Source organism: Pelophylax lessonae, assembly GCF_965119305.1.
Source record: "Pelophylax lessonae genome assembly, chromosome: 1".
NCBI lineage: Eukaryota > Metazoa > Chordata > Amphibia > Anura > Ranidae > Pelophylax > Pelophylax lessonae.
This window is the reverse complement of record NC_138768.1, coordinates 408,882,406-408,903,532: the sequence shown is the minus strand read 5'-3', so window position 1 is coordinate 408,903,532 and position 21,127 is coordinate 408,882,406. Positions and strand designations below refer to the sequence as shown.

Sequence of the window (21,127 nt, the reverse complement as noted above, 5' to 3'; positions counted from 1 at the left end):
TGTCAATACTTGTTAAGAGCACACCAAACACAGAAACAAACACACATTTTCCCCAAATGAAAAAAAAAAAAAAGTGACAAACACAGTAAACCACCACGCCAAAATGGCCCATGAGCTACTTTGCCAAGTGTAGCGCAGCTCATTGAAATCAATAGACTTCCCCTATGGTAGTAACTGGAAAAATGAGCCAAAAAACAGGTTTTCCCACTACTCAAGGTCTGAATTGGGCCTGAAAGCGAAGTTGGTGTGTTTACACAACAAGGGCTCCAATTACATCTGTGTGTTTCCAAATGCATGGCAAACTGCACAGAAAATGTGCACTTTGACATGCGTTTCAGAAACACTTTAACACATTAAAAGGTACCCCAAGTTCGGCAAACGCACCAAAAACTGTGGTAATGCACCACGTTCCGTTCCAAAAAAAGTTCTGGAGCTTCTCTGGGGCGATTGTTGCCTGTAGAGCATGCCATTCAAGTAAATGGGCTGCCCTATGCGTGACAAGTGAAAACGCTCCAAAACACCCAAAACAAACGCATGCGGTATTGTGAGTTTTCAATACGTGGAGATGTGAAAGGGGCCTGGCAACTGAGTGTTTCCATCCGCTCATTCCTATGTACGTATATAAAGATGGCCATAAAATATGCAATCTGATTGTATAATCTATGTACATTTTCTTTTAGATTTACCCAATTTGGAATAGGCGCGCACACACTGGAGCCTGCACCTTTAATAACAGGTGAGCAGTGGCAGCTTCTGTATATAGGTGCATCTCATAAAATTAGAATATCATCAAAAAGTTATTTTTATTTCAGGAATTCAGTTCAAAAAGTGAAACACATTTTATATAGATGCATTATTACAGAGATATATTTCATGCATTTCTTTCTTTTATTTTTGATGATTATGGCTTACAGCTAGTGAGAACCCATAATTCAGTATCTCAGAAAATTACATTACACAAGACCAATAAAAAAAGGAGTTTTAACCACTTAAGCCCCGGAGGATTTGGCTGCTAAAGGACCAGGGGTTTTTTTGCGATTTTTTACTGTGTGACTTTAACGGACAATTGCGCGGTCGTGCGACGCTGTACCTAAACGAATTTGACGTCCTTTTTTTCCCACAAACAGAGCTTTCTTTTGGTGGTATTTGATCACCTGTGCGATTTTTTGATCACGCGCTATAAACAAAAAAAGAGTGTAAATTTTGCAAAAATAACAATATTTTTCACATTTTTTTATATGAAATTCCCCAAAAAAAAAAGTAAAAATCAAAATTTTTTAACATTTTTCGGCCAATTTGTTTTATGCTACCTATGTTTGGTAAAAAAAAAATCGCAAAAAGCGTATTTTGATTGGTTTGCGCAAAAGTTATCGCGTTTACTAACAAAGGGAAAGATTTTTGTCATTTTTGGTGTTTTTTTTTTAACGCGTAATGGCGGCAATCTGCGATTTTTTTTTCGGTACTGCAACATTGCGGCGGACAGATCGGACCCTTGACTGACATTTTTGACACTTTTGGGGGTACCAGTGACATTACTGCAGTAATCAGTGCTATAAATATGCACTGTTACTGCAAAAATGACACTGGCAGGGAAGGGGTTAACTTTATTGGACAGGGAGGGGTTAAGTGTGTCCTAGGGGCGTGATTCTAACTGTGTAGGGACATTCCTATTGGTGTAAAAGCAAAGATCAACCGTTCTACATAGTAGAACGGACAGATCTTCACTTTTACACAGGGAGAACTGACAGGCAGCTTGTTTACACAAGCCGCTCTGTCTTTCTCCCTTCACAGGAGCGATCGCAGTGTGACTGCAGACATCGAGTCCGCCGGTCACACGCACTGACTTGTCTGTGAACGAGCCGCGGCGGGCGCGCGCCTCGGCGGGCGCGCGCCCGCCCGCGATAGGCTCGCAAGTCAGTGACAGGCGAGTGACGTACCGATACGTCACTCTGCCTGGCCGGGGCTGACCGCCGCAGTATATAGTCGTGCGGCGGTCGGCAACCGGTTAATAGAGAAATGTTGGCTTACTGAAATGTGCTCTAGAATTTCCTGCTAGAGGGCTGCACTGACTTTCAACACAGTGGACCAACATCAGCAGATGACATGCATCCCCAAATCATCATTAACTGGAAACTTCACACTGGACCTCATGCAACTTGGATTCTGTGCCTCTCCACTCTTCCTCCAGACTCTGGAATCTTGATTTTAAAATGAAATGCAACATTTTCAACAGTCAGGGATGATTTGGGGAGCCATGTCTTTTGCTGGTGTTGGTCCACTGTGTTTTATCAAGTCCAAAGTGCAACCCTCTTATCAGGAAATAATAGGAAATAATAGAACACATCATACTTCCCTCTGTTGACCAGCTTTATCGAGACGCTGATTTCATTCTCCAGCAGGTATTGGCACCTGCCCACACTGCCAAAAGTGCCAATACCTGGTTTAATGATCATGGTATCACTGTGCTTGACTGGCCAGCAATCTCGCTTGACCTAAACCCCATAGAGAATCTGTGGGGTATTGTCAAGAGGAAGATGATAGACAACAGACCCAACCATGCAGACGATGAAGGCCGCTATCAAAGCAACCTGGGCTTCCATAACACATCAGCACTGCCACAAGCTGATCACCTCCAAGTCACACTGCATTGATGCAGTAATTCATGCAAAAAGACCCCTGACCAAATATACTGTACATGGACAAACTTTTTTTTAGTAAGCCAACATTTCTGCATTAAAAATCTTTTTTTATTGGTCTTATGTAATATTTTAGTTTTCTGAGATACTGAATTTCAGGTTTTCACTAGCTGTAATCCATAATCATCAAAATTAAAAGAAAGAAATGTTTGAAATATATCACTCTGTGTGTAATGCATCTGTATAAAATATACAGGTTTCACTTTTTGAATTTAATTACTGAAATAAATTAACTTTTTGATGATATTCTAATTTTATAAGATGCACCTGTACCTCATACCAAAACAGACATCTTTGTGTAAACTGTGCTTAAAGTGTTACTGAACCCACAACAGTAAAATCTGTCTGTAAATGCAGTAAAGCATGCTTTTTATACTCTACTTTTTATGAGGTTATTCCTCAGCATTGTGTAAAACGGCTCTCTGATCCTCCCCTTCCTCCACTGTCTCCAATCAATCTCCTGATAAGACAGAGCCTTTGGAGTCACTCTGCACATGCTAAGTTTGGGGTGTATTGCTAAAGAGTTTTTTTTTTTTATCTTGGGAGGGTGCATGTGATCAGTACAGGGCCAATCAGCACTGTCCAAATAGAGGGTCAGGGGTCCTGCAGCCTTATAGGACAGTCAGAGTAGAATGAAAACTCCTCCTACTAGCTTTAACCAGACACTGATAGAAGAAACAAAACTGCTATATATTGCTGATGAGAAAAAGTATTTAGCAGTTTAGATTTACTAAAATAATTGCATTTCCATGTTCTGTGTACTGTCGGAGACCAGATATAGTGAAAGCAGGTTCTGGGTTTAGTAACACTTTAAAGCCCAACTTCGGGCACAATACACATTCTTTTGCTTTAAAAGCAGCCTCCTGCAATTTAAGCCTCATTCACACTGGTTCATAGACCCAAACAGGCATTTCACAAAACACACAGCAACAGGCTTCATTTTGTGAATGGCCAGGAGGAAAGCGAGGCTGACATACAACAATCCATCCCTGAAGTACAAAGGTTTTGGGCTTTAATGCTTAAGAAACTACTGAAAGGAAGTGCAGTGATGTCATTTGACAGTCTGTAGGACTCCTGCATGGCACCCATGATCTGCTGATCGCAGGCGTAGTGCTTTCCATGCTCCCACTATAAGAAAGAAAAATAAATGCACATTTTTTTACCTGCAAAAAAATTACCATTGATTACTATTATTATTTTTTTTTTTTAAGTTGAACTTATCCTTTAAGGCTTGTGTTCTTGTTTTTGCCTTGATAAATGTTAAAGGATGAGTTCACTAAGGTAACGCTAAGGTAAAAAAATATGTGCATTTACTATTTGCTTTTTTTTTTTCTTCTGTGGGAACCTGGAAAGCATGGCACCCGCAATCGCTGGTGCCATGTAGGACTCCTACAGACTGTCAGTGTAAGCTGTCAGTTTCACACCGATGGGAAGACTCAATGAACTACTAGAGAGCTTAACAATGTCCTGGTAGTTCATCGAGAACTACAAGCTGACAGCTTCAAAGGATTTCAGTACTTGTAGTTTTCACATTCACAGAGTTCTGTGAATGAATGACATGGATAGCTGTGACAGCGAACGGAGAGAAAAGATCTCTCGTTGTTACAACGGGTGATCGGTGGGTAGGGGGGTGGGGAGTGTGAGGTGTCGGATGCGGAGACCAGAGCTACAGTAACATGTTACAACCTTAATATGGGTTTAACATGTTACGAAAGGTAAATTTATTCTTTAAATACCTCATCCAAAAATGAATGTTAGTGATGTTATTTACAATAAAAAAAAAAAAAATAGCATGCATAAAATAACAAGCAACAATATTACATCTGACAACCAGCAATGCATTGATATAGATAACAGAACCACAGTTAGGGGCACAAAATTATTATGCCAGAGATACATATTTATAATTGCATATTCTCATCTGTTGGTTCCTTGTTTTCTAGTAAATTACTGCAGTGCAGATATCTAAATTGATGTGTTAGTGGCTGTCAGGAGTAATGCTGTTGCTTATTTTGCATATATTTGCAAATAAATATGGACGTTTCACTGCCAAGTTAAAGTGGCTGTAAAATCAGAACATTTTTTATCTTAATGCATTCTATGCATAAAGATAAAAAGCCTTCAGTGTACATAAGCCCCCTTAATATTTACCTGAGGTCCCTCTACATCCAGAAATGTTGCAAGAGTATCTCGGCTGCCCTGGACTCCCCTCCTCATTGGCTGAGATAGCAGTGCCAATGGCTCCCGCTGCTGTCAAAGTCAGTCAGCCAATGAGGAAAAAAAGGGGGCGGGTTTCTTTTCTAAGCTTGGCTCAGGTGCCCCCATAGCAAGCTGCTTGCTGCGGGGGCACTCAACAGAAGAAAGGGGCAGGGAGCACCAAAGAGGGACCTGAGAAGAGGAGGATAAGGGCTGCTCTGTGCAAACCCACTGCACAGAGCAGGTGAGTATAAGATGTTTGTTATTTGTAACTAAAAAAAATAAAAAAATACTTTACAATCCCTTTAAGGCACCTCTGACAAATGTGGTCCGTAACTGTAAAAGGATTTTTCAAACTATGGGACTTTTAAACCAATGCACAAATACAGAGCAGGCTCCTCCTCCTATCCTTTAAAGGCACAACACACCAGAAGCCCAATCATTGTGACTTCCACATGTATTTTCAAATGTATGCAACTAAAACTTCTGTTTTTACCCTCAGTGTTCCTCAGTAGTTAAAACAGATTAGTTAGCTATTTTTTGCCAGCTGGCATGAAAGTGTGCGGGACTACCTTTGCACTGTTTTGTATATTGCTCTGCAAATGTATACCTTTCCCTTTTTGCTAATTTTATAAAGCTAAAATATCATTACATATTGTATGCCAAATTAAATGAATGTGTATTGTGTTAGGGGACGACAGCACCTTCGTTTATTCATTCTTCATTGAGCTGAACCTAGAGAGGCTATTGTCTCTTCCCTACATTTTTGCAGTTTTTTAGTTTGTGGTGTCTAGCACATAGAGTCTGATTCTAGGGAATTCTCACTTTGGAATAAGTCCCCTAAATCAGTTCATTAGTGCAATACTCTAGTATCTCAATTCTTGAGAACCCAACTTACTTGTGTTGTCTTTCACTAAAGATACTGTCTTGCTTATGCTCAACTTGTTTTGCCCATGTTTTAGACAAGTTTACATAAAATGACTGAATACCTCCTGTTTACAAATAAGGCCAGCCTCAGACGGTTCAAATCGAACCGTGTGTGGGAAGGCTGAATGTACCAAGATTGATTGATCAATCAACTTAGGTACAAATCAGCCTGTCGGATTCACTCCTGATTTTTGCTAGGGTCTGCTATAGCCGCTAGCAATAATCACTGTCTTCTCCTGGGGTGGATGGCTTCCCCTGCCCCCGCCGGCAGCAGACAATGGCTTGGCAGGAGGGATTCCTCTGTCAGCACTGTCTGTGTTGATGGGGGAATTGTGCAAATTTCTTTCCCGCAACCCATGGCCTGCCTAAGACTTTTCTACATTACCAGTAGTAATAACTGGGTATCCTTTAAAAAACCTTATTACATCTTAATAGATTCTATCCACTTTAGTCTTACAGCTAATCTGCCTTTATTATATTAGAACACTTTTAGGTTCCACGCCTAGTAAATTATATGATTCCTTTTGGTATTTACTTGGGTACAATATGAATGAACATTTGTTCAAAAAAAGCACACAGACCTAATATTTTATATAATTTCCTTCAAACCATTTTTGAAGGAAAAGCCAAGAACTTTTGCAATTGAATGAATGACTGTGCAAAGATGACATGCTACAGTATAAAGTTCTCTGTACCACCTATGTTTAAATTGAACCAAACTGCTTCTTATCTTCACAAAGCATGTAGAAGTTCTTTAAGAAGTAATTAGCAACCAGAGGGTCTAGACCAGCCTTTTTCAACCAGGGTGCCGTTGCACTCTGGTCTGCCTCCTGGATTCTTCAGGGGTGCGTTTGCAAAATGGCTAATAATGGCAACAAATTGCCACAGGTTTTTATTTTACTTTGTAGAATTACAACTCTGAGCACTGTGTTGGTCAAGCCACTGGTACCATGACAACCCTGGGCACTGTGCGGGTCAAGCCACTGGCACCCTGACAACCAGTGACATCACTGGCTGATAAGGAGAATGACGGGCGCTTGCACAGCATCCTTATTTACTCCTCCTCATCCCTTCTCCATATGCACTAGGGTCACATTGGCAAATAGAAGAAGAGAAACGGAGGGAGAAGAGAAATCCTACAATACTAGTCTGTACCAGTTTGCAATAGTGGAGGAATAAATCACTTCTAATGTTGGATGGCCCATGTGTATAGATGTTGCTGCGTTATGTAAAACTATTAGTTTAGAGTTTTTTTTACATTTTAGAATGGGGTACCTCAAGATTGTGCAGAATTGTTAAGGGTGCCACAACTGAAAAAAGGTTGAGAAACACTGGTCTAGACTGCTAGCTACTCAACAGAGTATCAACATTCCTGATTGGAGACCCACTTGTTCCACAGTTAATTTAATTTGCTTCATGATTCATCCATGCCATTGATAGTAAGCCTTGTCAGTCAAAGCTTTAAGGGCAATGATCATGTATTCCACTGAGGGTGGCCAGTGAACAAACAGTAGATAGAGTGAGATGACATTGCAGGGAAATAAATAACTTTATCAATAGGACTGAGAAATAGGATATTTATAAGTAGACATCCTAGACATATTAAGTAGGGAATAGTCTGTGAAAAAGATTACATTACCCTCCCTGGCGTTATGATTGTTTCGGATTTTAGGTGCTGAAAGCGGTACCATTATTTGCTAATAATTCTTAAGGACGAGCAGCCCAAACCAACTCTTTACATATGATTTGTTTTTTACTGTGCGTTCTTCTTTATAACATCTCGGGTATGATAAAGTTTGAAACACAAAATAAAAAATTATAATATAATAAATAACTATAAATAAGTTAAAGTATATATATATATATATATATATATATATATATATATATATAGATAGATATATGTGTATATCTATCTAACTATCTATATATATATATATATATATATGTACAGTAAAACTGCAGGACAGGGCACTGGGGGGGCAAACTAATGTCAATTTATTTTATTTTGTAATGTGTGTCTTACTATTTGAATTTGCCGCCGGTTCCACCCCCCTGCGAGCGTCACGCCACATCGGGCGGAAGATCCGGCCGCCGTATGCTGCAGGGACACATCGCGGGATCCCGGGGACAAGGTAAGTAACCTCTACCAGGATCCAGCGATGCTCCCTGGCGGTCCCCCGAGTGTGGTTACCGCTAATGGCATTGAAATCCCACCCCAAGCCACACTCGGGAATACTGCCAGAGAGGTTAAGTAAAAGAACATTCACACCTTGTGAAACAAAAGACATAACAAGAGAAAAAAAATGTATAATAATTTACAAGACAAAGTATTTTTGTATATTGTTAGATTTGATATTAAACAAATCCCACACATCACAAACAAATCAAAAAAAGAAAACTAGAGATGTCAAAATTTACCGAACACTGGAACAACAGTCCAAGGCAAAGACAGATTAAGGCTGACAAAAAAACTTCATGGGACTTGTTTTTTATACTGTCTAAATTACCAGCAACAAGTTTAATTTATCATCCATTTATCATTGGATTTTTGTACTTACCATAAAATCTATTTCTGAGTTCAACAACGGACACATCGCTCCATAAATCATAACTGCTGGGTTATATTGCCTCCTCCAGGAGTAGGACTAGGCAGAAAAAAAACACCTGGCTACACCCTTGGGCCATCCTCAGCTTGGTATATAACCCCCTCTCTGCTCTAGGTAATCAGTTTAGTAGCAAGCTGTATTTGAAGCATCAGAACTTCATAGCAGGGTGGGTGCTGTGTCAGTCGATAAACTCAGAGAAATGGATTTTACGGAAAGTACAAAAATCAAATTTTCTGTTTCATCGACGGACACAGCGCTCCATAAATCAACTACTGGGACGTCCAAAAGCAATGCCAAAAGGAAAATGAGGGGTGGGGAAAACAACCCAAGGCTTAACAAAAGTGCCCTAAACCAGGACACAGGAGCGCCATATGAAAAAAATAAAAGTTCAAAGAAAAACACTCCTCAAGAGGGAACAGCCCCTCTTAAACAGCAGCCTGCAAAACTTAGCGTCCAAAAGAGGTATCCGCAGATGCCAAAGTATCTACCTTATGAAATTTTGTGAAGGTGTGCACCAAAGACCAAGTGGTCACGAAACCAAAGTCACGACATTGATGCCCGATTATAGAAAGCCCTAGAAGCACTCAGCGTCCAAGTAGAATGTGCCGTGACAGGGAAAGGTGGAACATGACCTTTAATGGAAAAGGCCTGAGTCACCGTCTGTCTGATCCATCTGGAGATGGTAGCCGAAGAAGCGGTCAGCCCTTTTCTTGGTCCATCCGTAACCACAAAAAGTGAGTCGGACCTCCAAAAGGACGCAGTAGATGCCAGAAACTTTAGAATCGCATGAACAATATCCAAGGTATGCAAAGCAAATTCCTTAGGATGAGCCAGCCAAGGAAAGCAACACAATGTCTTCATTCAAATGGAAGTCAAATGTGAAGCATAATAATGTGAAGCATAATAAAAATGAAAATGTGAAGCATAATAATTTTTTACTTCCTATCTGACAAAAACAAATATCTCTTGGTAATTTTGAAGCAGACTCTTGATTGCAAAAATTAACAATGAATTTGGCACAGTTGCTGACCCCAGCCCCCACTATCCTGTACCCAGCATGCTTTAGTTTTGTGGTGATGGAGTACCAAGGGCATTAACAAAAACACAGAGGGGTGAAATCTGTGTCCCTCAAAGGACTTCTAGAAATTGATTTTGCAGAAAGTACAAAAGTCCCATTTAAAGGGGCACAAGAATTTAGATACAGTCAGGAAGTCAAAGTGATGGGTGGGCATCACAGAAAAAAAAAAAAAAAAACACCAACAGGCCCCTTAGGACTGGGGAGTGCTTGCTGCTCAGGAGCTACCTGAAGAACTAGCATACACATCTAAATAGATGAGGTAGGGGCCCCTACTAGACAGGTGAACCTGCCAACACAGCCAAAGGGGAGAGCATGAAGAAACAACCTCCGGCTCCAGACCAGGTTGCAAAGTCACCACCAGATGGATAAGACTTCACGCAGAAGGAAAAAAATAAACCTGAACCATAGAGAAGCTGCTCAACCAACCCATTAAAAAGAGGTGGAACAGTACAAAATTCCAGACAGGGAAAAAGGGGCCCACAACCTAATATGATTACTAGAACAAAACACTGGGGATAATCCTCCAGAGGAACAAGTCCCAAAGACTTAGCACAAACAACAGGTCCAGGCAAGAAAGATCAGCCAGCCTACATGGGAAGGCTGAGGCCTAACATCCCTAAACCCTTTGGGACAAGGGCATAAAACTTAGTGACTAAAGAAGGTTGCAAGTCAGGCATCCAACCCCCTAAGTGTGAAACACCAGAGAATGTTTGGCAATAGTAAAACCCATTAGCCCACAAGGACATGAAGAGACCCCTAAGCCAACTAAAGAATGCAAGGGTTCAATCCCACAAAGCCAATGTGACATAGGGTGGGGCAAGAAAGAACCCACAACAAGGCTAAGCAGCAAAGGATGAAAACTAAAACATTCTCTCCCCTGGGTGACACTTGGGGTTTGCATTAGAATGCTGTAGAGCCAGCATAATCCTGACCACAGCGATGGTTTTAGGAAGTTTCTTATCACCCTGGGCTCAGAAATGCATAGGTCAGGAGTGAGAGACAGAAATGCTAAAACCACTTACCTGGTTTAGGGCAGGACAAGGAATGGCATCTGGAGGACCTTGCCAAGGCAGCTGCTGATCAGCCAAGAATGAAGGGGGATGTGTTTCTGAAAATGTTGCTATGTTCACTCTCCTACGCTGTGCGATAAGTCTCAACGTGGTGTCAAACTCCTATCTTGACATCTTACTACATGGGGATAATGTGCTCCTCGCTGCCCTCAAAAGCCTGGGTGCATCCGATATGGCTTTAAGTATAGGAAACAAAGAAGGCGCGTAGGCCTAGTGCGTTATCCTCAAAACATGTTTTATTAAATGGTATAAAACGGAGGTGAATGTACTAACACACCGATGTTTGCATCATAGCTTAGACATAACATCATCTGCTTAAGTCCATATAAGTAAACTCACAATGCTCGTAGACACATCGGCTAACGCGTTTCGAGGTTACCCTCTTCTCCAGAGCCTAAAGCACATGCCCATTCCATATCTTATTATACATGGTGATGTTTTTACTAAAGGTGATACATCACCATGTATAAAAAGATTAGCCGATGTGTCTACAAGCATTGTGAATTTACGTATATGGACTTAAGCAGATGATGTTATGTCTAAGTTATGATGCAAGCATTGGTTTGTGAGTACATTCACCTCCATTTTATACCATTTAATAAAACATGTTTTGAGGATAATGCGCTAGGCCTTCGCGCCTTCTTTGTTTCCTATACTTACAGCCATATCAGAGGTCCCCAGTCTTTTGAGAGCAGCGAGGAGCAAATTATCCACATGTAGTAAGATGTCAACATAGGAGTTTGACACCACGTTGAGACTTATCGCACAGGAGAGTGAACATAGCAACCTTTTCAAAAACACTTCTGAATCCTCTGGAGGATTATCCCCAGTGTCTTTGTTTCCTATACTTAAAGCGGATGTATGACTCCTTTAGACATACTCTGTCCCCAACAGGAAGCTAGGGTGTCTTACCTGCTGACAATTCAGTCAGTCAGGCACAGGGCCCTCCACCAGCCGCACAGGATATGAAGCATACCTTGGCGCACAAACATTTCCCATGGGTGCAAATGCTACTTGTTGAGGAGCGCAAGTTACCAAGGCAATGTCCTTCAGAAGGACAGTTAGAATGAGGCCAGTTCTCTCAGCGTTGTCCAGAGCAGGGGTCACGCAAGTCATGTGGGGACAACTCCCACTTCTCCCAGAGGTTAAGTCACTGCAAAACCTAGAAAGGGACAAATAGAGTCTGAAGCACTAGCAGGTCATTCAATTATTGTGTTTTTTGCTTAGAGATGGTCTTTAAAGGTAATTTATCACAAAGAAAAATAAAATTAAACTGTAAGAAGTCTCAGACAGAAACAGCTGTTCTTTAATTCTAAGCTAAATACAAGTTTAGGCATGTCACCAGTATGGCAATTTGCACCTGAGACTCCTGTTTGGGTTTTACATTGTGGCTAAGAAAAAAAAAAAACATAAGAACATCAATAAACTTGATTATTATTTATACAAAGAAGATTTTTTTTAAATTGCAGAAATAAAGCTCTTTTAAAAATGATCAATATTATACAGGAGTTATATAGCGCAGCGCTTTACAATTATAAAAGAGAGACAGTACAGTGACAATACAATAAACTTCAAGAGGGTTAAGAGGGCCCTGCTCATAAAACCTTACAATTTCAAAGAAATGGCCACCATAATGAAGAGTAATAGCATGGAAGATAGATAATCCTCATGAACACTATCATACTATATTTAGTAATAAATTACTGAAATGGTTTTTTTTTTTGAGTTACTTTATTATTTTTTCGGATTAGTGCTAAATGGGTTGCACATAAACCTTCTCCTATATATCTGCAATACTGTTTAATGTCCCTGATGTCAAAGTCAGTTTAAAAAGGTTCATTCATTTAGGAGTCAAAGACACTTTATACTGAATGGGCAAGGTGACAGGGTCACTAATATTAGGAAACATTAAAATACTGAATTTAGGTTTGCTGAAACCATTCTAATACCTCACTTTCACTTTATGTCATTTCAGCATATAAATAGTTGTACAATTTCTAGTGATGATAACAAAAGTTATTCATTATTAGTTGTTTATAAAACTATAATTATATAATTGTAGCTATTATAAAAGAATATTTACTTTTTGCAGTGTGGTAGGTTACCTTATCAAAGACAGAAGGTCTGTACTTTTACATTGCATACTATTTATATACTATAAAGAAAATATTTAAAATCATTAAAGTAAAAATTCTCTCAAAGATAATGCATGGCTAGTTGCATCAGACCTTGTGCCAATCAATTCAGCTGCATGCTAGATTTTACAGCTTACCAGTCAGAGCGAAAGATGGCTAAAGGAAAAGTTTTAAATCCAAAGGCAGCTAAAGCAGTCAGCGTAATTGCACATCCCTGGGGCATATTTTGTTCATTGCTGATCTCCACAAAAGAAGCAATGTCAGGAAATTGCAGGCATTAGGTGACTGTCATTATATTAACAGAAAAGTCATGAATCAGCTGCCACCACAATGATGTTACTATGTGTTACATTATGCGGATGAGGACTGCTGAATGTCCATCAAGTAATGAACTTTCAATGGCAATGTCTGAAAAGCACCACTGGGACATTCTCAAGCCAAAATGTTAATATATAATGAAGCATGTTACTCCATGGGAGGCCTGCAAGCAGAACATGATACTTGGGAAAAACAAACAATCTGCACAACAGGATTTTTACTGGCCAATATAGATTAACAATAATTTTAATTAAACTGAAATGAGCTCTGAACATGTGTGTTCAAAATCTATTAATAATACTTATGCCAAAATACAGAAAAGGAAAAAATTTGTGAAACCCCACAAAACCATTTAGGCTTATAAAACAACGTTCCACCATCTTACAAATGTAAACACAAATTGGTATATTAAAGAGACTGTAAAGTCTCTGATTTTTTTTTAATAAAAATAACAAACATATTATACTTACCTCCTCTGTGCAGTTGATTTTGTACAGGGAAGCCTGGATCCTCCTCTCCTCAGGTCCCCCACTACTGCTCCTGGCCCCTCACTCCTGTTGAGTGCCCCCACATCAAGCAGCTTGTTATGGAGGCACATGAGCTGAGCTGCAGCTCTGTGTATCTATTCAGACAGGGAGCAGCTGATCGGCCCTGCACCCTCTCTCTCCTGATTGGCTAAGTTTGATTGACAGCAGCGGGAGCCAATTTCACCGCTGCTGTGTCTCAGCCATTCAGGAGAGAGTCTCCCGGATGGCTGAAGCAGTCATGGACATTGTTAGATAGAGAGGGGGCTAAGGTAAGTATTGGGGGGCTGCTACACACAGAAGGTTTTTATCTCAATGCATAGAATGCATTAGGATAGAAAAAACTTTCTGACCTTACAACCCCTTTAACCACTTCCGGAGCACCAGATAGCTGCCATAAGCCGGGTACTTTAGTACTTGGCTGGCAGGCCTCTTTCACATAAAAGTGGCCCCAGCTTCAGATTCAATGCAGCATCACTTTTATGTGCGGCGGGAGAGGTGCCCTCCCACCACTTCCTGGTCATTTTCCCTGCTTACCGGAGCTGTCGGTAGCAGGGAATGCGATCCGGTCCTTTCAGGTCCTAGGTGCTGCTCCAGACAGAACCCCTCACCATCGAAATGGGGGCTGTCAGCCAGGAGGAACACTGCAACTCAGGCCGAGACCCGGTCGCAAGTGACCCCGTGAGGGGTTAAACTCGCAGGCCAACCTAGCACGGAGCTGAGGTCTGCGCGTGCTCGCTGCCCGCTGCCCAGTCTGGCAGTTGATTGTAGATCTTACAGGATAAAACCAGGAGAAAAATGATTTTTAAAAAGAAATATATGCCAGAACCAGAGATCCCAGAAAGGAACTAGGTCCGTATGCCTGACTAGGCAGAAAAAAACTGAGTACCTATAGCAGAGAGAGGGAGTATACCCCCTGGGACTGCCCATGGGTGTAATCAGACTTTTTTCTGCCTAGTGTCCTACACCTGTAGGGGGCAGTAAAACCCAATGGTTAAGAAGATCAGGAGCTGTGTCCGTCAATGAACGAAAGAGAAATACTGAATTTTAACAAGTGTCAGAAATAGGCATGGTCCAGAAGTGGTAAAACAAAACAATAGACGATAGATCATTCAGTTTTGTTGAAATAAAATCTGTACATTTTTTTTTTGCGGTCTGTAAATTTTACCTGGGGAGGAGTTTCTTTTTCATGGATTCTCTAACAGACATTTGTCATAAAGTGCACCTGCTTAAAGATGGTGCTAGGGTGGGCTAGTGCTGTAATCATATGATAGAGAACTACATCAATGACCTGGCCTGGGGAGGGGGAAGGTTCAATGTTTAGACTTTGCATCTGGGTGTAGCTTTAGTTCATGTTAGAAAATGGGAACCTTATCATTCAACATAAAGTGTAAATTAAATCAGCGCTAAACCAAAATTCACCTCAAATGAAACTATGTGACAATATCAATGGCAGCATACATTCAGTGCTTCCACATAACACAAATAGATGTAAATATTCAAAATAATGCAGTGCCAAAGGAAATAATAAAGTGATATTACAAATAAATAAATAAATATCATATAATGGGGACTATGCACAGTAGGAACAAAGTGCAAGTGCTACCATTGAAAAAAACTATATGCAATAGTGTGACAGTAATTTCACAATCACTGTCTAAGGTGACACAGTATTATTCAACGACTGCAAAGAAAAGTGCTTTCAAAAGAGCAAAGAAAAAATATTTTTGATATATAAACCATTGCGTTATCTCAAGAAAAAATGTGAAACAAAAGTAATTAACACATCACGGATATTTTCCTTAACACTACAGTGGTCACTGGCTAAACCAAAGTCTCCAGGAAAATATTATGGCTTTCATTTGACTTGTACTGTCCAGGAAAAAATACTCTAGTGGAAAATACTGTCCAACATTCTATTTTTTGCTTTACTGTAGACTAAGCACTTGGCAAAACAAGAGATTGAAAAACTACAAAGTAAAAGGCAGAGCAACACGTAATGTAGTAACTAAGTAAAATATCATCAAAAAGAATTAGAAGGATTTCCCAATTCAGCTCTCAGTTATGTCATGCTTATTTGTACAAACTGTTTATGCTTGCCCAACAATGTGTCAAAGATAATCACACTGTTTGTGAAATGTACTTTCAAGAAGGAGACCGACCACAGCCACAGAACACATTTAGTAGAGTGAAATGGCTCTAATATTTATGTGTGTTCCAAAGTGAACTGACACTTTGACAACTTTGGTAAAGGCCATATGGGTTGTCTGTGGACCTACATAAATGCCTGTGAGCAGCTCAGCAACATTAAGTAATGTTTTAAACATTCATTGTAGCATTTTCACATGCTTTGTTCAAACTTCATAACAAGTGAAACTTATTTAAAAAAACAGTGTTGCACCATTTTACTTTGTAAACACCAGTTACATGCCTATACAGTATGTGCGCATGCATACATACATTATGTCCAGTCACCATTTGTAACAATTACCCTGTTTAATTTATCATCTACTTCAATAGAGATGAATCATTCTGGTCCACTTCTCAGCCGCAAATTTAGATCTTTATGTGGTCCCTAATTGTTGTATTTTCAGTGTTTTATTCTACAAACTGTTACAAAGAATCTCAGCAGAATATAATATAACCTTGATAATATCTAGGCAATCTATTTTAATAATGACTCTTGGAAGGCCTAGCCCACACAATATGCACCAATAATCAACACCACAATCAAGCCCAAAAGTAACTGGCTGACTAGAAACGGATATATTTTTTTCCCCAGCAAGCCAAGAAAGGTGGATGGAAGAATACCCCCCCCCCCCCCTCGCTGTCAGAATATGCTATGGCTGTAGATCAAATACATTTTTCCAACATGTCCCTTTGACAGAGCAATCAACTCCTGGGACAGCCATACACTGCTTGAAATTCGGCCAGTCCCTGCTGAACCAGCCGAATTTCCATCAGTGTCTAAGCAGCTTAACTTTGTGGACAGAACCATCAATCTTTAAAAGAAACTATAGTAATGCTCCAATTAAAGTAGCCTGTGCTGCACATTTGAAACAATGGTGTTATACGTTAAAGATGCAAGCTTTCAGGATGTCTTAGATCCCTTCTTCAGGCTTCATACATTGAAACTTTCTGCATTTTTTTTGCTAAATCATTTTGACTTCTAAACATATAAGAAGTGAACAAAACAAGAGCAGTATGTGAAAGTTACAGTGCTCCAGGGAACACTTTCACATAACATTCAATTACTTTATTTAGCAACCTTCTCTATTAAATAAAAGGACTAGAAATATTGCCTGTTCTCCAGTTATCTGCATATCAGATTCTAGATCAAATTAATCAGGCCATGTTCTGATTTCATACAGACTGTAAAATGCTTTGAGGCATATACCTTTAATTTAAACTAGAAGTAACAGCCTTCAAAATCAAAGCCATAATTTCAGCAGAGCCACAGTATTCACAAGATATATAACATATTACAGAGTCTGTGTGACCTTGGCAAAAATTACCTTTGATTACTCATAGTGAGCAGAATAATCTCGATTAAGCAAATAAATATATCAAGGCCCATAAATTGAAAATAAGTAGATATACAATACCTCAGATTTGGATGACATGTTGTCCTCCATATCTGTATCATTGGGATCCACAATGTCTTCAAAAGGTGGTAATGAAACCTTCTTCTTGTCTATGACTTCACTTTCAATCTTTACCTTTCCAGTTTTAGTCTGAGCTTTGTCTTTCAAAGTTTTTTTTTCAGAGGACAATATTAGAAGTGAGGAATTGGGAAAACTTTTAAGAGATGACTCGGAGTTGCTTTTCCTTCGTTTTCTGGTTAGTGGATCTTCAGAGTCTATGTGAGACGGCCTTTTACTAGACACTTTTTTTTCTTGTTGATGTCCACTTGATATAGTAAGAATATTATTGTTCTCACACCTGGTTTCCTTTGTCATGGGTTTAGGTTCCTTAAAGGCCATTTTAGGGACAATTTTTTCATCTTTCAGTGGTTTGTTTTCTTTGGGTTTTTTGGAGGATTCTTTGGAAGATTTTGTATGATCCCTGGAAGGTTCTTTAAAGGCACTTCTATGCTCTTTTGAGTCTTTTGATGATTTCTCCTTATGTTCCTTTGAAGATTTATGTGGCTTTGATAAGCTAAGTGTGTTACTGCTACTGTTTACACTAACCAATTTATTAGGGTCCTGAAAGAAGTCAAAACAAGCCATCACTTTCAGCATAATGAGTCAAAAATATAGGCTCAATTTACAAAGCTTTAACGCAAGGATTAGTATCTTTGTTTTAGCCGTGTAAATATAATTTTCAAATTTAAATTGGACTCAGCTAGAAATAAAGTAACTTACCTATTTTAAAATAATGATCTTTATTGTGGTGTGGTAGCTTTTTAAATTGAGCCTTGAGTCTTCTTTTAGTTTTGATGATTCATTAAGGAGACAATTTCAATGATATATATTATACCAGAACTTTAAAGGTATTTTGCAATGGGAACTAAACCAAGATTTGTACTGTATAAATTAAAATTTTCATGCCATCATATCAAGCAACAAGAATGTTCACCTTAGTGAAAAAAAATCAATGAATGCTCCATTTGAAAGTCAACCACCAACAAAGCCAACATTAGACGATCTCAGGTGTGTTTGGATACTAGCCTGAACCCACCTGAGCTATCCTGCTAAGAAGCTGTCCCATTAGACCACCAAACATCAGCGGTCGAGGCATTACCTTCCACACATATACAAGGGGTGTGTATACGTGCAGCTGCAGGGTGGTGAATGCCTTGGCCACTTATGATTGGCAGTCTACAGTGACAACTTCCTGTTAAAAAGTCTAATTGCACAGACAATGGATAACCATTAAATCTCTTGAAAACAAAAACAAATCCTTATGCCATAAGTTATATAGAGATGGACATTTTAAAAACGCATCCAGCTAGTGTGTCTGGTAAAATACATGGAAATTGACCCTAGTCATTCCACTTTGCAATAAACTGGTGCAACTAACAAGCCAAATCCTGTATCATTCTTGGTATTTCTTGATTGGTTGTCTCTGCTATAATGAACTGAAAAATGTAAATTGCACCTAAAAATTGTGTCAGGGGAAGCCATTTTTATGAAGATAAAGACAATTGTACTGAAAAAGAGTCATTCTAGTTGATTTATATGCACCATGAGAATTGTAGTTCTCACAGCAGCTCAGCTTACGCCCTTTTCCCATGCCCAGGGTGCGTGTTCTGTGTTTGCATCACAGATCAGAAGTAATGTCTGAAAGAGAGAGCAGGGGGAGCTGAGCTTCTGAGGGGATTTGGAAAACTCCAGTGCTGTGAACTGTGAGGATGAGTTGTTCCACAGTGCCTGCAGCTCCAGAGGTTAATGAGGGTTCGTTGGAAAGCACATTTCCTGCTTGTTAAGAATATGCAAGTACTTAATTGGTCATAGCCCTGCCACAGGTTCACTTTAAGGGCACTAATGTGTGTTCATTTTACCTGTTTATATACCGAGATTAGAATATTAAGATTTAGGGATAAAATACGTTTATTTATCTCACCATCCATCAAATGCAGGGTTTTCACCATTTACTTAATATCTTCCAATCATTTTCCGAAAAAACCAAATGTAGAATTTGGTTAGAAATTAACTACCTACTTTAGGCTAACCCCTTACAGCATATAAAACACATTAGGTGCACTACCCCTTTAACCCCAATAACAAATCAGTGAGTGTAGTGTGTTTTGGCACATCATGTTTAATGCATTTATTCATGTACATTTGCATTTCACTGATTTGTTATTGATTTTAAAAGGTATAGCACACCTATTGTGTTTTATATATTTTGTCTCATATTCAGATAACTAGCAGCAAGTGGTGTTTTTCCACCTAATTTTTTCACTGCAAAAACATTTTCGTTTAAACCTTTTACAATGGCTAGGATCAGAGGATGCTGCTGCAATTTGATATGGTTATAAAAACCTATTATGTAACAACAGTGATAACCAATCTTTACACAGCTGCAGACTGAATAAGTCCCTGCAACTCAAAAACTGTGGTTCTGCAATGGAGTGATTCCCCTTGCTCACATTTCCTGCGGGCAGTAAATTTAGCATTTTTAGAACCTACATTTCCCTCTTTAATTATAGCACAGGACCGAATGGTGATTATTTAACATATATAATTTTTGAAATGTTTCCAAATAAAACTTGATTCTATGTGTATTTTGCAGTTATCGCTATAGGTGGCAGCCAAAAATCCCACAAATGGGAAACATGCTTCCAATTTCCTAATGTATCTCACGGACTGTGTGTTAATTTTCTTCTACCAAAATGTTGGTCTATCAGGGTGGAGCAACTAAATAACAAAAATAACCATCATAATCATCTTTACAAGCTTTAAAGCTTATGTATCTCATTATAAAAAATGAAAGTGCTTTTTTTTCTGGCCAGAGTTCATGCATGCTTGGTGGTACCGCTAGTTTCCATGGCCAGAGTTTATGTATGCTCGGTGGTACTTCTATACATACTTTTTTTTCATTCTGATTAGGCACATTTTTAATCTAGGTTATTGCCGCCAGTGTTCACCCTGTGAGCTGGTTACTGATACCCACGAGGTCCCTTGTGTGCTCACTGGCTGCCCTTGTGGGCACTTGGGACTTGGTTGCAAGAAAAAGGCATCCTTTTAAAAAATGTTCAGTTTAAATGTTATATCTCAGAGTGAAATATTGAAGATGTAGGTGTACTTGCCTTGACATGAGGGTTTAGCCTAGGTTCACACTGGTACGTGCAAAACACCGCCTGTGATTGGCACAATAATCACACTGCATTCCTGTGCAAATCACATGCAATGTCTGTGCGGTGCGAATTAAGCCATGTATTTTGTAAGGCTCAAATCACATCAACACCAAAATGGTGAAGGACCCTTTTTCCCCCCGCGCACCTGAATCGCATCACATGGGTTTTCACACCCATGCAATGCAATTCTAGCAATCACACTTCATTTTCGGATCTGTTTCGGGGTGTCGTAATCTAACATTGACCCCTGCAGCAGATCGCATGGATGCCGTGCGATTGCTTTGGAGTGCGATGTGGGGAAACGCATCAAAGTTTGTGCATTTTTCACATCACATTAGTGTGAACTAAATCTTAAAGATAATTTATAAAAATTTTCATGTTATTTCATACAGTTCCTCTTTAGTTAAAAATGCCCCATCCCCCAGAAAAAGATTTAGAGGAAATAAACTGAAATGCATTAGGTCCCCTGACAAAGGGCACTTAATGAAGAAATTCCATTGTGGATAGTGTAAATGATTTATACTTATATTTTTTATAATTTTTCTTAAGTGCTTTTAAAGTTCAGGGGGAGAAAATCTAATTGTTTGTAGTAATGTGAGAGATGATGGAAGTAGTGCAATATACAACTCGGCAAAGACCAATTTATTTTATTCACATTCAAGGTAAATCCTCTCCAGCCAGCAGAATACACTGTTCAGAGCTGCAGCGCTGATCAAAGAAAAACTTTCCAACATGTCCATTTGAGAGCAGTCGTTTCTTAGATCAATTGCTC

The 21,127-nt window shown here is 39.4% G+C and overlaps 1 protein-coding gene across 3 annotated transcripts in view; it reads right to left on the bottom strand.

Annotated features, from left to right (window-relative positions):
- The window catches only part of MLLT3 (MLLT3 super elongation complex subunit), a 462,813-nt gene that overhangs the window by 117,287 nt on the left and 324,399 nt on the right, over window positions 1-21,127 (bottom strand). For all 3 annotated transcript variants that reach the window (XM_082243975.1, XM_082243973.1, XM_082243974.1), the window contains exon 6: window positions 17,159-17,758. In XM_082243975.1, the coding sequence (XP_082100101.1) occupies window positions 17,159-17,758 (600 nt within the window). The remainder of the gene's footprint in view (window positions 1-17,158; window positions 17,759-21,127) is intronic.